Source organism: Primulina tabacum, chromosome 1 (genome assembly GCF_025594145.1).
Source record: "Primulina tabacum isolate GXHZ01 chromosome 1, ASM2559414v2, whole genome shotgun sequence".
In the NCBI taxonomy this organism is placed as follows: Eukaryota; Viridiplantae; Streptophyta; class Magnoliopsida; order Lamiales; family Gesneriaceae; genus Primulina; species Primulina tabacum.
In genome coordinates, this window is record NC_134550.1 from 54,157,744 (window position 1) to 54,171,661 (window position 13,918).

Below are 13,918 nucleotides of genomic sequence, written 5' to 3' on the forward strand. Positions count from 1 at the left end.
TAGAGTTCTGTTTCACAAAATTAATTCGTGAGACAGTCTGACAAGATTTTTTGTTTTATCGGATTGTGATTCTTTGATATAATCGTATTCAACGTTTAATTAATTTTATATATTATACAAGGGCAAATTGGAAGAACGAATAAATGATCGGTCTTGTATACTCGATGAGGAAACTGGGCTGCAATTGTTTCAACCCATATAGTTTCATCAAAGGCCCATTAACAACTTCAAATTAATAATAAGAATGATAATTAACTAAAGAAAAGAAATTAAAAAATGGAAAAGAAAATTCACAACGGTCATATTTGTGCCACTGAATTGAGGTTAATCAATCCATTGGATCAGAAAATTGCAACAAACAAACAAAGTGAGAGATGAGGAGAAGTAAGCGTACTGCTACAAAGGAGACCCAACAAACCCTAAATTCATCTCACGAGAGTGGCGAAATTCATGGAGGAGTAGAGAAAGGGGCGAGATTCTTTGCGTGTTATCTGCTCACGTCTCTCAGTCCCAGATTCAAAGGCCACACCTACATAGGGTACGCAGTTGGATCATCGATGGAATTAAAGTTCTTGATTTACTGTAATGATCCGATTTAGGATCATTTTGTTTATTGAAGTGATTATATGTCAGAACAGTGGGAAAATATCGATTTTTTTTCTGTGGCGTGATCTTGCAGATTTACTGTGAATCCACGGCGGAGAATCAGGCAGCACAACGGCGAAATCGGGAGTGGCGCTTGGCGTACCAAGAAGAAACGTCCGTGGGAAATGGTGCTGTGCATCTATGGCTTCCCCACAAATGTTGTTGCTCTTCAGGTTATTTGATTAAGAGCAGGAAATAGATACGGTGCAAAATTTTCACCTGCCCGTTTAAGTGAAATTATTTATTTATTTGAGAAAATTTTCATTAACTTTAAACCAATTCATGTTTTTGAAAAAATACATATGGTGTTTTTTTAAAAAAAAATTATCTTGATTTAACAAACCTGAAATCCTGTTGTCTGGGTTGCCGTTTACCTTGTAAAAATGTGATGCGGGGAGGGTAATTTTAGATTAGCCACACGGAACATAACAAAAACAGCAGGGTCTTATGAATTTGTAGTAATGTTTATGTAGTTTGGCCATGAATAATTGAAGTTGAATTGTGTGTTTGGTTGGAGCGCTTGCAGTTTGAATGGGCGTGGCAACACCCAGCAGAATCTTTGGCTGTAAGATCAGCTGCTGCAAGTTTCAAATCCCTCTCTGGAATTGCCAACAAGATTAAATTGGCCTACACTATGCTCTCACTTCCTGCATGGAACAGGTATATCAAATTTGAGTAGGTCTTTTTTGAGCACAGATCTATACTTATGAAATGGGTTGATCTGATCCATATTTTAAATGAAAAGTAATATTTTTGACATAAAAAGTAATATTTTTTTATAGGATGTTGAGTCGTGTAGGATACCTGTTTGACAAAAATTGGCCAGTGAGAGTTTTTGTGATCAAATTTTGTATCAATCGGCTGGGTTGTTGATTCTTAATTTCTTTCTTTGATTTGCGTTTCAGCTTGAATCTTGCTGTAAATTTCTTCTCCACGAAGTACAGAAACCAGACATCTGGTTCTCCAACTTTGCCTCAGCAAATGCGAACCCAGATTCATTCAATGGATGAGTTGCCCTGTTACAATTGGAGCAATACAGGGGCCAATGACGATTTGAGTTCCGATGAAGACCATGATTCAACTGACATTTTGCAAGAATCGACACACGAATCTATAGAAGCAGCAAGAAAAGAAAGTGATTCCCCAAGCAGTCGTGGTTTCGAGGAAATTTTTCAAAACCATTCAAGTGAAAATGATGACACAAGCCATGAGTCTAGTGGTTGTTCAAAGGAAAATTGGATAGGGACAAAGAACTTACTGCATTGCAGAGAAGAAAATAAAAGGTATCCATCACCTCCTAATCGAGCAGAATCTTCGTTAGTCAGCAGCTTTTGTAATATTGTCAGTTACGTTGAAGACGAGCAAATACCTGTATTGGTAGAAGAGTGGGACAAGAAACAGCTTACAACCTATGTTGCTAGTGAAGATCAACTCTCAATCCATAGGCCTTGCATACCTCGAAAAGTCGAGGTTATAGACATTTTTACACCCTCGCCTTGCCGTATGATAAGTTCAGGTAGCAAGAAGAGAAAGGCAGTCGCGTATCCTGAGATAATTGACTTGACAAAGTCTCCCATGTTTGTTTAATTTGACTCTTTATCATGTACCTGCTACGCTCAAAGGTGTACAATAATGTTAACGTTAGGAATCTGTGGTGTTTAAATGAATGAACAATTTGAGCCACAATATTTGGAAATTAGGTGTACAATTAGATCCCATCGTTGCCTAGAACCAGACAAGGTAAGAAACTTACACAGATATAGCTCAAGAATTTCAAAGAAAAATGCACGAAACCAACGAATTTTGTAATGGTAAAAAACAGCAAGAAGCTGTTGGAATATATCGCATTTCTAAATGAGTGCGCGTCACAAAAATAGAGCCTACACAAAATCAGTTTTGAGCCTACAGCAAGAAGCAGTTACACCAAGAATTTCTTTCCACGAACATTTTGAGCCTACACAAAATCAGTTTCTTAAAAGACTCGGGAATTCAGTCAATGGAGCGGTTCACCATGTCAAGTCCAAACAATTTCTTGAAGACCAGGTCTAAGGACTTCATCCAATAAATTATGATATTCCGAGGTATCTCCACTTGTTTTCCTCACTTCCACCATATGAGACGCTGGGGCGACCCCAAATATCTCCGCTTCAATTGATAAAATTCCATTCCTACCTTCCTTCGCTGCCTCAAACCTGAACAACCCCTCGTCCTTTTTACTTATCTTCTGCTTTGAACGTTTGGCAATTTCTTCCAGCGTAGAGACAATAACTGATGCAGGTTTCCAGGAAAAGAATCGGGCTTTTAAACAAGGCTCCTCGAACAATCTGGAAACATCAAATCCATCTGACAATGAGATTATATCAAACGCATTTAGGTTTGTAATCCTAGGAATTTCTTCCAAAGAACCACCATTTTCGTGCTGAAATGAAGCCGCGACATTTCTATCTGATGAATTAGTTGTACTACTCTCTCCATTATATGTTCTTGATTTCATGCTTGTCCCTCGCCTAAACCAAGCATTTTCCTTGATTCTTGCTATTGTAATTCGACTTTCCGGATTTGGATCCAGTATTCTTGTAAGTAATTTGCGTACTTCAGGTTGAAACCAACTCGGGAACTTAAATTTCGCTTTCACGATTTTTCTGTACATCTCCATCAAATTAGAATCATAGAATGGCAGATAGCCGGCCAATAAAACATAAAGAATCACCCCACACGACCAAACATCAGCTTTTGCCCCATCATAACCTTTCCTGTTTATTACTTCAGGAGAAACATAGGCAGGAGTTCCACACGTGGTATGAAGGAGCCCGTCTAGGCGTTTTGATTCAGCAAGGGCACTCAAACCAAAATCTGAAACTTTCAGGTTTTCGTTCTCGTCTAATAATATGTTTTCAGGTTTTAAATCCCGATGGTAGACAGCCCTGCTATGGCAGAAATCAACTGCATTTATTAACTGCTGAAAATATTTTCTTGCTACATCTTCCGGTAATTTTCCCTTAGCCACCTTGCTGAATAGCTCGCCACCTTTAGCATACTCCATCACAAAATAAATCTTGGTTTTTGTAGCCAAAACTTCATAAAGAAATATAATATTTGGATGTCTCGCCAGTCTCATAATGGATATTTCGCGTATAATTTGAGCAGCATTCCCAATTCTCATGACCTTCTCCTTGTCTATCACTTTAATAGCAACACTTTGCCCCGTCTGGTAACTCCTAGCATAATAAACTTTTGCAAACGCACCCTGACCTAATAACCTTCCTATCTCGTATCTTTGCATCAGTACTCCGCTCTTGTTATCCATAATAAATGTACCAACAAAACAAGTCTTTTTTTCTCTTTTAATCTGTAAGAATTGTTCAAATTCACCATCCAAGATTCACTTTTATGCTGGCTAAGCTGACCATTCATTCAGTCCCAAATAAGGTAACAGCAGTTACATCCTATAGCTATGCTCTCATCCAGAACAAAAATGCGGAAACTCGTTCAAGGCCAAATCTTGGAATTGAAGAGTTTCCCATAATGCAAGAACAGTTGTTTGTAATCTCCAGGTGTCTTTTTCTATTGAAGACTGCAATAAAATGCTGGAATTTTCAGGCGAAAAATGAGTAACTTCAGTGACACAAAGTGATCCAACAAATATAAAGAAGGTCGATATATCGGAGACAAATGAGGCGTAATCCTGTTTGAAGAAAGAACAATTTAATAAATATAAGCATTAAAAGAAAGAAAGATGCATAACATACAGCATATTATGGCAAACAAAATTCAGCCCTTGGTTACTGCTAATTGGGGACATTACAGAGTTGATAGGACTAGAAGACTATTACCTCGGCTAAATTGCTATGCTCTTAGTCAACATGATTCGTATATTCAATGTATATAGGTAAATTGCTATGCTGTCAACCAAACATATATACATAGGAACACATAAAATTTCTAATATCTTTTAGCAGTATGTCACCATCAGAGAGCAAAAACGTATAGCTGACATCATTAATGAAATGCGTACAGAAAAAACAAGAGGGAGAAAAGGGATAGCTAACATGACAGATTCTAGTACTTCAAACTGGTTTTAATAAGCTCGATGAATTTACTGTGGAATGAATTTGCATAATGGGGTTTTGTCAGTTTCATATTAACCTAAAAGTAATAAAGCAACCAACTTGAGTAATAAATATGAAGTTCGTATACATCTTTCGTCAGAGTATTATCATCAAAACAAGGGATAAAAATCCAACTCGGGTAGGGTTTCCTCTTTATCAGGCTTTTGAATGAAAATGCATCCAATGCCAGGTATAAATCAAAGGTCGTGTATACTCGTAATTCAAGAAAATTTAACTCATCAAACACACCAAAAGTCTGGATTAATCACGCAACGAAACCATAACTGGTGAAATATCTGATGTCCATGGTTTTACAACCTTGGTTTATTTCAATTTCCTTTTTTTTGGTTTAATCGAAATAACAATGGGCTGATCACCAAGTTTCATGATAATCGATCCTATGTATTTTGCAATCTGGATGCTTACTTCACATAAATTCCTAGAACTAAGTACAATTTGAGGCCCCAACTGAAAAATTCTTAAGATCCCATCTTCTAAATGATCGAGTAAGACTACAACACAACCAGAAAAACAATTGTAAAGAAGCCAAAACAACAGAAAAGTGGGGGGAAAAACACACGCACACGTGATCCTTCATGAATATCAGTAACCGGGTAGCAGATATTGCCAATCCATTGTTTCAGAACTCAGAAGAATAACCACACACAATACAGAACCAAATCGCGATAGATTATGTTTTTGCTCGACAAATTCCATTCCACAGCCAAATTAAGGAAATGGGATTCGTTAACTACCTCTTAAATGACCCAGAACGAGTCCGATCGATCGAAAGACGGAGCGGAGCTTCTTCTTTGTGGCGAGGTGGAGACTGGGACACTAATTAAAAATAAAATAAAAATTAAAATTGTGGCTTTCTGGTGGCCTCTAACAAATTCACACTTCGACTTTTCCACGCCCAATTTTATTTTATTTTCTATCATATTTCAAATTTTATTGCCAATAGAAATGTACAAATGCAATACGTGTCCTGTCTAGATGGTACGACCTTTTTATTAGGGGTGTCAAAATGCGACACGATCCGTCAACCCGACACGACCCAACACGAAAAAAGTCAGGTTCGGGTTGGGGTTTTTCGGGTTCGGGTTGGGTTGATTCGGGTTAGTGCCATGTTAGGCGGGTGTCGGGTTGGGTCGCGGGTTGACCCGCGAACTTTTTTTTTTGAAAATATTACCTGTATTTTTATATATTGTATGCTTGAACAAAATTTATTGTATATTTATATGATAAATTTTCATCATTTAATATTTATTTTGCATATTTTTATTTTTTTAACAATTTTTTATTTGATTTAGTAAATATACTTTTAATTTTCTACAATTAAACTTTCAAATTTAAATCGAAAATTTTGTTATTACGTGTTTAAATTAAAATATTATTATTATTTTTTATTTTTTTGAATTTTTTTCATTAATTTTTTAAAAAAAATTAAAAAAAATAAATAAAATTCGGGTTAGGCTGGTTATACGGGTTGAGTCGGGTTATAAGGGTTCGTATTCGGGTTGCTTCGGGTTCGGGTTGGGTTCGGGTTAAAAAAAAATAAAAAAAAATTCGCGGGTTGACCCGAAACCCGACCCAACCCACCCGATTGACACCCCTACTTTTTACCAATTTTTTTGTTTCGAGTATTTTGTTAGAAAATATATTTCATGTATATATGACATGTCTTTCTCGATATGTCACCGTCTTAATTTATACGAGTTACTTTACACACGCGATACGTGTGTGTACAATCTTTTTTTATCATTATCGATGAATTAAAATGAAATTTGACAAATTATGAAAGGATTAAATTGATATTTCAATTGTTGAAATAAAAAAATAAAAATAAAAGTGTGTGTTGAATTTTATTTGTTTTTAAAATATAATATTAGTATCATATAAGGGTAAAGTTGGAAGAAAAAGTTGGTGTCTTTTCTAGGTGGTTATTATCATGTCCTCAAATTTAATAAAATAGAATAGATTTGCTTCATGTTCATTACATTATATATAAATAAATAAATGAATAGGTCTCTTATAAGACGATATTATAAATCTTTATCTGTGAGACGGGTCAACCCTACCGATATATATAATAAAAATTAATATTTTTAATATTTAAAAGTAATATTTTTTCATAGATAACTCAAATAAGAGATCTGTCTCACAAAATACGATCTGTGAGACCGTCTCAGACAAGTTTTTGCCTAAATAAATAAATTGTCCATAACTTATAGCATATAGTTTATCTGATAATGTTTAATTGTCTTATGGTATGAATGTTATTAAAAATTTTAAGATTATACGGTGAAAACTAATGTGAAACTGAGCCGAAAATATGTTTCATTTTTAAAATCTCTGGCGGTGCATCCATAAATAAATACCACTATCTTCATTTCAATTATATATGTAATTTTCTTTTTCGTTTATCAATATTTATATTTAGCCATATTTCTTTTAGTCTTTGATTTTTGATGTAATTATATCGGATTTATTTCGAATGTTCGTGTTCTATTCAAAAAATAAAAACTGAAAAGTTGTTTATATAAATAATATTTCCAATAAATTTCTTAATCTGTGTGAAAAAATAAACAAACATATATTTGAGATGGATATAGTATATAGTTAGTGTATTTATTTTTTTTAGAATATTAGAAATATATTATTAATAAGATTACTCAATTTAATTATTTATTCTTCCATGTGCATCGTGTTGTGTCGATGAAATCATCAAAATATAAATTAATATACATTTAATATGTTAATGTCAATATTGAAAAGGAAATATCGGCGTAATAATTACACACTTTAACTTCCAATTACCATTATTTAATTTAATTTTCAGTTTGGATAGTATAATTAATGTTATCATGTATTAATGTAAGGGATGTGTTGGAAACTACATCAAATGGATTAGTAAATGTGGCGTTCATATGCCAATATCATGATGAGAATAACTATAAGTGAAAAAAATTATTGGACGAAAATCAAATTTCGACGAATTGATTAGAAAAACATAAACAAAAAATGAAAAAATTATTGGACTGAATTCAAATTTAGACATACTTATATATAAAATAGATTTATCTTTTCATGGTTAACATAATTATGAAAGTACTGATTCAGCTATAACGAGATTGAATTTTTTAAAACTATATGATTCTTGTTTTCGATGAAATATATTTGATACCCAGGGAATAGGCCCGGTCCTCTCTCGAAAGCCCAAAAAGGTAAAGTCCACAAAGGTATTCAGAAAGTGTCGGAAAGTCATCTTCATGATAGAGCCCGTCAAGAGGTCACCTCATTCACACGAAGCCGGTGGGAGGTCATCTAGACCGACCTCCCAAACGCTCGTAATCTCGTCAATCAGAAAGAGGTGGCCGACCTCCCCTGTCGACCTCGCATCATGAACCGAGCTGACCTCCCAGATTATGGTAACATGTTAATTGGAAATGTCTCGGCCGAGCTCCCACAGGGTCCAGAATATAGACGGGCTCCTGAGTAGGAGAGCTTCTACTCAAACATTAACGGGTAGCCCCAAAAAATAAAGCCCGGAAAAGTTTAATCTAATCTTGTCAGAGATTCTGATAATCTAGACCTGCCAAATCAGGAATTTACACACACGGTATTCTCTCTGTTTTTTATTCTCTGACTTGAACGTCGGAGGGGCTACGCCGGAACAACCTTCCGGCCCCCTTCTAACGTTCTTGTTTGTGCTTCCAGATTTCGAAGGTCCGATCTGAACTCCCCAAGTGAAGATCCGACCTCCCAACTACTATTCCGGATTTCAGCAACATCAATATTAAATCATCGTCATCGATCAAAATCACGTATAGATTAATAAGCTTTTTATTGACAGGAAGATGCGTTACATATTTTGAGAATACACAATCTACACACATATGTATATAGTAGTATTTTGGTAAATGTTTTATTAGTGGAGACCCTTAAAAAATTCTTACCAAGAACATTGACCTATTTTTCCCTAAATAATAATAAGAATCCAACCCCCGGCCCTCTCTTTTAAGCGCTCCTCCCTTGTTCCCCAGTCGTGCTTCCTCTATCTCTTTTCCTTGAGTCTTAGTTGATTTGAAGATCTCTTGATCAGCAGCAGTGATTTTACTTGAATGTCCAGAGAAAGGTAAATCCTTTTGATTTCATCTCTTAAAAAAGCCAGAAACCCCAGGTTTGCGTCCATGGAACTCTTTAATTTGCTCCATTGTTGACTTCATTTTTATTGTTTGATTAGGGTGGAAGGGTTAGAAGAGATTGGAAAGAAGTTGAAGACGCAGAGTAATGGTTGTTCAGTGATGGGAAAGAGACAGACGATGCTAAACACAATAACTCCATGCGCGGCTTGTAAGCTTTTGCGAAGAAGATGCGCAGAAGAATGCCCATTTTCTCCTTATTTTTCCCCGCATGAACCCCAGAAATTTTCTGCTGTTCACAAAGTCTTTGGAGCAAGTAACGTTTCCAAGATGCTCATGGTAATATTAATTAATATTCACTTTTTAATCAACTCCCACATCAGATATATGTTCCTTGAAATTAGGTTAACTAATCAAATACTGTTCTGAAATCTTTTTAACTTATTTGAATCATTAAATACCGGTCGCAACGATAAAACCACATTTGATTGGATGCTATAAGAATTTATTGTTGAAAAATATGGTTTTATATCAATCAAGAATGGTCTAGAAACCTGAGAGATCTAGGTATTATGTTTTTTTGATGATATATATGTTCAATCCTTCTTGTTTAACTCATTAGGAGGTGCCCGAGTCGCAAAGAGCCGATGCTGCAAACTGCTTAGTTTATGAAGCCAATGTGAGGCTTAGAGATCCAGTTTATGGATGCATGGGTGAGATTTCTGCATTGCAACATCAGGTTCAAAATTTACAAGCCCAACTTAATGCTGTCAGGGCTGAGATAATAACATACAAATATAGAGAAGCTGCAAATAACATCATCAATGCATCTAATGATCATGCCGCCGCTTTGGCTGTTTCCGTGGCTGAGCTGCCACAAGCTCCGACAACTCCAACCCTTTCTCCACCAGCTCCAACTCCACCACCACCTCCGTCAGTTTCCATTTCCTCGTCTTCTTCGGCTCCGTCTTTGTACACCTCTCCAACTAACACTGCTAGCTACAGAAGCATTTCCAACAATCAGGTACCTTACTTTGATTAGAATCATTGCATAAATCAGTCGGCCTCATAGATATATGGTTTGTGCAAATTAAAAGACATATCTGGTTTCAAGATCACATATGGAATCATTGGTATCAACCAAATCTTCTTTTGTACCAAAATCTTCGCACATAGATAGCCAGTTTTCTAATATTTGCTGTAATTTGTTCTGTTGAAAGATTCTAATTTCTTTCGCTGAAGTTTCTTCGAAGAATGGCTGTAAGTTGACTTTGTTGAGGTACATTTATTTTATTATATTCATGTTACCGCCTTGGAAGAGTAGCTAGATGTAGCCATAATTAGTTTATATATATATGTGTTGTGCTCTAATTTTTTTACTCATTCCACACATTAATTTTTGACATTATTTTAATCATGAAGATGATGATGTATAAATCAAAATATCAGAGGTTAGAAATCCCAAATCACGCCGATGATAACTTTATAGTTAATCTAATATCAAGTTCTATATGCGAGACAAGATTTTAAGTTCGAGAGTTAATCGTAACAAACCCTTACACGATTTACCAAGTACTCCTTGTTGGCTGCGGGATATTTCATAGTTCTCTTCCAGCAACGAACTAGGTTGAAGATGGGAATTCTCATGGATCTATTCATATAAAATATCCCATAATTTAAATCTTATTTAGTCAAAAATCACACCGACTGATATATATTTATATTATATTCTCAATGGCCTGCCTCTATTGAAAAGGGATTTCTATTTATTGAAAATGGTTAGCACATAAAGGATTGGGTAGTTGCACGTGCATGGGATCGAGAGCTTTGACTGAGTAATAAATAAAGTGTGTACGCAAACATGTTATTTTGTACCATTTAATTAAGGAGCTGGGCTGGGTAGTTTAAGACATACTAGAAATTAATACGAGGAAAAAGGGATGATGATTGTGCTGCCCAATGTTGGAACTCTAATACACCATCTGTTTCTTTGTATTTTTACACAAATTAAGAAATTTATTGGAAAAATTTATTTCATATGTTTAGGGTTTATATGTGTTTTTACACATATTAAGAAAATTTTATAAAAGTAATTTTAGAAAGAATTTCCCATTTTATAATTATTTAATGAATTTTTTTAATAGGATAAATCATTGTTGAAAGTAATTAATAAATTTAATGATGTGGTAGATTGGTAGAAGATTATATAAAATAATATTAAATATGAAGTTGATCATATATTTGGGACGAACAAAAAAACGTGGTTTTTATATTTGGACTGGATGAAATATTCGATTATTTTTTTTTTTTTGTATTAGTTTCATATGTAATGAAAAATATTATTTTGATTCCTCCAAATCTAGCTAACAATATATAGTATGTCGATTTTAATCCACCAGCTTGTTATATTTTATGTTTATTCTACCAATTGTATTCAAAGTTTGGTGATGATACTAGAAAATGTGGAATTAACATTAAAAATTGCTGATGCGGCACCAAAAATTGCTGACATATTCAACACTTTATCAACGACCGGATCAAAATGACCTAAAATTTAAAGTTAGTGTATATCAAAATCATATTTATTTACTTTTTAATATATCCATGCAAAGTATAATTACCGTCAGTTATAATTTTTTTATTAAAATATTGATTCTACTTATATTTGCATAACGACAAACGATGTAGTGTTGAGGTCCAATAATTGTCTCCACTATGAGAGTGATAAACATGTGATACTTAGGCTACTACGTGGTTTAAAATGTTAGAGTTACATTATTACCGCTAGTTATAACTTTTGGTAAAATGATAAAGTTTGGTCCTACGTATAGTTTTTTAAAAGAAAAAATACAAATGAAAGTTTTTTCAATTCATCTTATAATGAAGTCGGCGAAATGAATCTTTTCTCCCAGATCTTCTTTGTAGTCCAACACGATATATGTTCGAATTCACATTTTCCATCTACTTTCATGAACTAAACCTATTTGAACCTTGCTTCTCTGCTGGCTACAAGCAGCTAAGAAAAGCTAAGCTTGGCTGACTTTCCAGTGAAAAGAGTTAATTTCCGATCGCTGAAACGAATTATAAATTCTTTTAAAAATTTGGTGTGTCATTTGGAAATATTGTCCAGCGACTCGTTACTCAAAAGTCAAACAAAGAAAAATGTGTCCCGACATACAAATATTATGTTATCGTGACATCAAATACCAGCGAGCATGTTTTGATTATTTTTAGTTATTTTTAATGATAAGCTACCATATTATTTAAATATTTTAATATCTCTAACTAATAAAGCCAAATTGTCAACATCTTATTCCCACGGTAAATTGCTCAAAAATTTTCAAAATCAAACCCAAAAAAAAAAAAAAAAAATTAGTCTTCGTATAAAAAAAAACATGTTTGAACTCTTAAGTCTTTTCTTGGATAAAAATTGGTATAAAGCATTAAAAATATGATATTAATATTTGATAATTTAATATCCATTGTTTATAACAGGTACTAATATATGATTTTTGAAGTTATGAACTAATATATGATTTTTGAGGGTACTCAAAAATCATATATTAGTTCATAACTTCAAAAATCATATATTAATACCTTTTATACTCAAAAATCATATATTAGTTCATAACTTCAAAAATCATATATTAGTACCTGTTATAAACAATCGATATTAAATTATTATATATTAATATGATAAGGGTATTCAAAAATCATATATTAGTACCTGTTATGAAACAATTGATATTGATACTCAAAACTTTATAATAAATGTTGATATTAATGACACATATTTTTCCGGATGAAAGTCGTTACAAAACATTTAAAATATGATATTAACATATAATATATGAGTACTAATTGTTTTATATCTGATACAAAAGATAAGATTTTGAGTATAAAATTAGAATGATTTTATTAATATAAATATTTTTTAAACATATTTAAGTATTCAAAAATCATATATTAATATCATTATAAGAATACAATTTAAAAAATCACTCTTGAAGAACACCGTTTCTAATAAGGTTTAACAAATTTGAAGTAAATTTCATTCATCAAACCATACATTACAACAATAACAATTAATGCAAGTACTTTATAAATTCCCTTTTTAGCTTTTAGCATAACTTGGTAATTGCAATTTACCATATTCATGGATTTATAATTATTGCAGGTTTCTTGTGAGACGGTGTCACGAATCTTTATTTGTGAGACGGGTCAACCTTATCGATATTCACAATAAAAAGTAATAATCTTAGCATAAAAAGTAATATTTTTCATGGATGACCCAAATAAAAGATATGTCTCACAAAATACGATCCGTGAGATCATCTCACACAAGTTTTTGCCTTATTGCTATTAATTGTGTCTTCAGGATTAGCTAAGAAACAGAGTTTAGTTAAACATTGACACATATATTGTTTTAATATATGATTTTTCAGCCTTTTCTATTAAACAATGAAAAATTGATAAGCCATTGTTTACATGTGTTTAGAAAAACAATATTTCTTTTCCAGAAAAGAAATTGAAACATTTTTATTGCACAATTTCTGTTTGATGAAATGTTTTGATACCTTCAGAAAGACAGTAAAGTAACTTCACCATTTAATTCATGAAGATCGTCCACTCAAGATTTCGATTTATAATCAAGCGTAAATATCACCAAGTTCTTCATTCACAAATCAGGATCTTATTTAAGAGTAATCTAATTCCTTGCACTTGAATCAGCAAGTGTTGGTACTCAACACCATTTAAATATTTTAAAAAATTATTGCTAACTTTCTCCACAAATTTTGTGAGTCGAACTGATATAAAATACAATCAAACATGACACTTGATATATTTCAATCACCAAGTGGCTGACTTGGTCATTAGTTCAAGATCTTGTTCTCCCGCTCTGCCGATGATTTCATCATGAAGGCTGAAAGAAAATCAAGAAAAGGGTCAAAAGTATCGAAGTCTCAGGGGTTCATAGTGGAGAAATTGGAATCAACGATGATATTGACTCTAAAGACA

The 13,918-nt window shown here is 33.5% G+C and overlaps 3 protein-coding genes across 4 annotated transcripts; 2 read left to right on the forward strand and 1 right to left on the reverse strand.

Annotated features, from left to right (window-relative positions):
* The first annotated feature begins 197 nt into the window (after positions 1-197).
* Positions 198-2,331, forward strand: LOC142550087 (uncharacterized). Of its 2 annotated transcripts, none has more exons than XM_075659331.1 (4): positions 198-538; positions 680-773; positions 1,172-1,305; positions 1,551-2,331. In XM_075659331.1, exons 1-4 carry the CDS (start codon positions 375-377, stop codon positions 2,230-2,232), a joined length of 1,074 nt encoding a protein of 357 aa, XP_075515446.1. In that variant the 5' UTR covers positions 198-374; the 3' UTR covers positions 2,233-2,331. The 2 variants fall into 2 exon arrangements, with proteins under 2 accessions (XP_075515446.1, XP_075515441.1); XM_075659326.1 differs by having other exon boundaries at positions 220-538; positions 680-818.
* A 149-nt stretch (positions 2,332-2,480) lies between these two features.
* Positions 2,481-5,659, reverse strand: LOC142550079 (CBL-interacting serine/threonine-protein kinase 10-like). The gene is made up of 2 exons (XM_075659319.1): positions 5,510-5,659; positions 2,481-4,330 (listed from the first exon to the last, which is right to left on the reverse strand). The coding sequence occupies exon 2, from the start codon at positions 3,950-3,952 to the stop codon at positions 2,660-2,662; it is 1,293 nt and encodes a 430-aa protein (XP_075515434.1). The 5' UTR covers positions 3,953-4,330; positions 5,510-5,659; the 3' UTR covers positions 2,481-2,659.
* A 3,106-nt stretch (positions 5,660-8,765) lies between these two features.
* On the forward strand, positions 8,766-10,224 carry LOC142550097 (LOB domain-containing protein 15-like). Its single transcript, XM_075659336.1, has 3 exons — positions 8,766-8,892; positions 9,001-9,238; positions 9,522-10,224. The coding sequence occupies exons 1-3, from the start codon at positions 8,879-8,881 to the stop codon at positions 9,939-9,941; spliced, it is 672 nt and encodes a 223-aa protein (XP_075515451.1). The 5' UTR covers positions 8,766-8,878; the 3' UTR covers positions 9,942-10,224.
* The last annotated feature ends 3,694 nt before the right edge of the window (positions 10,225-13,918 follow it).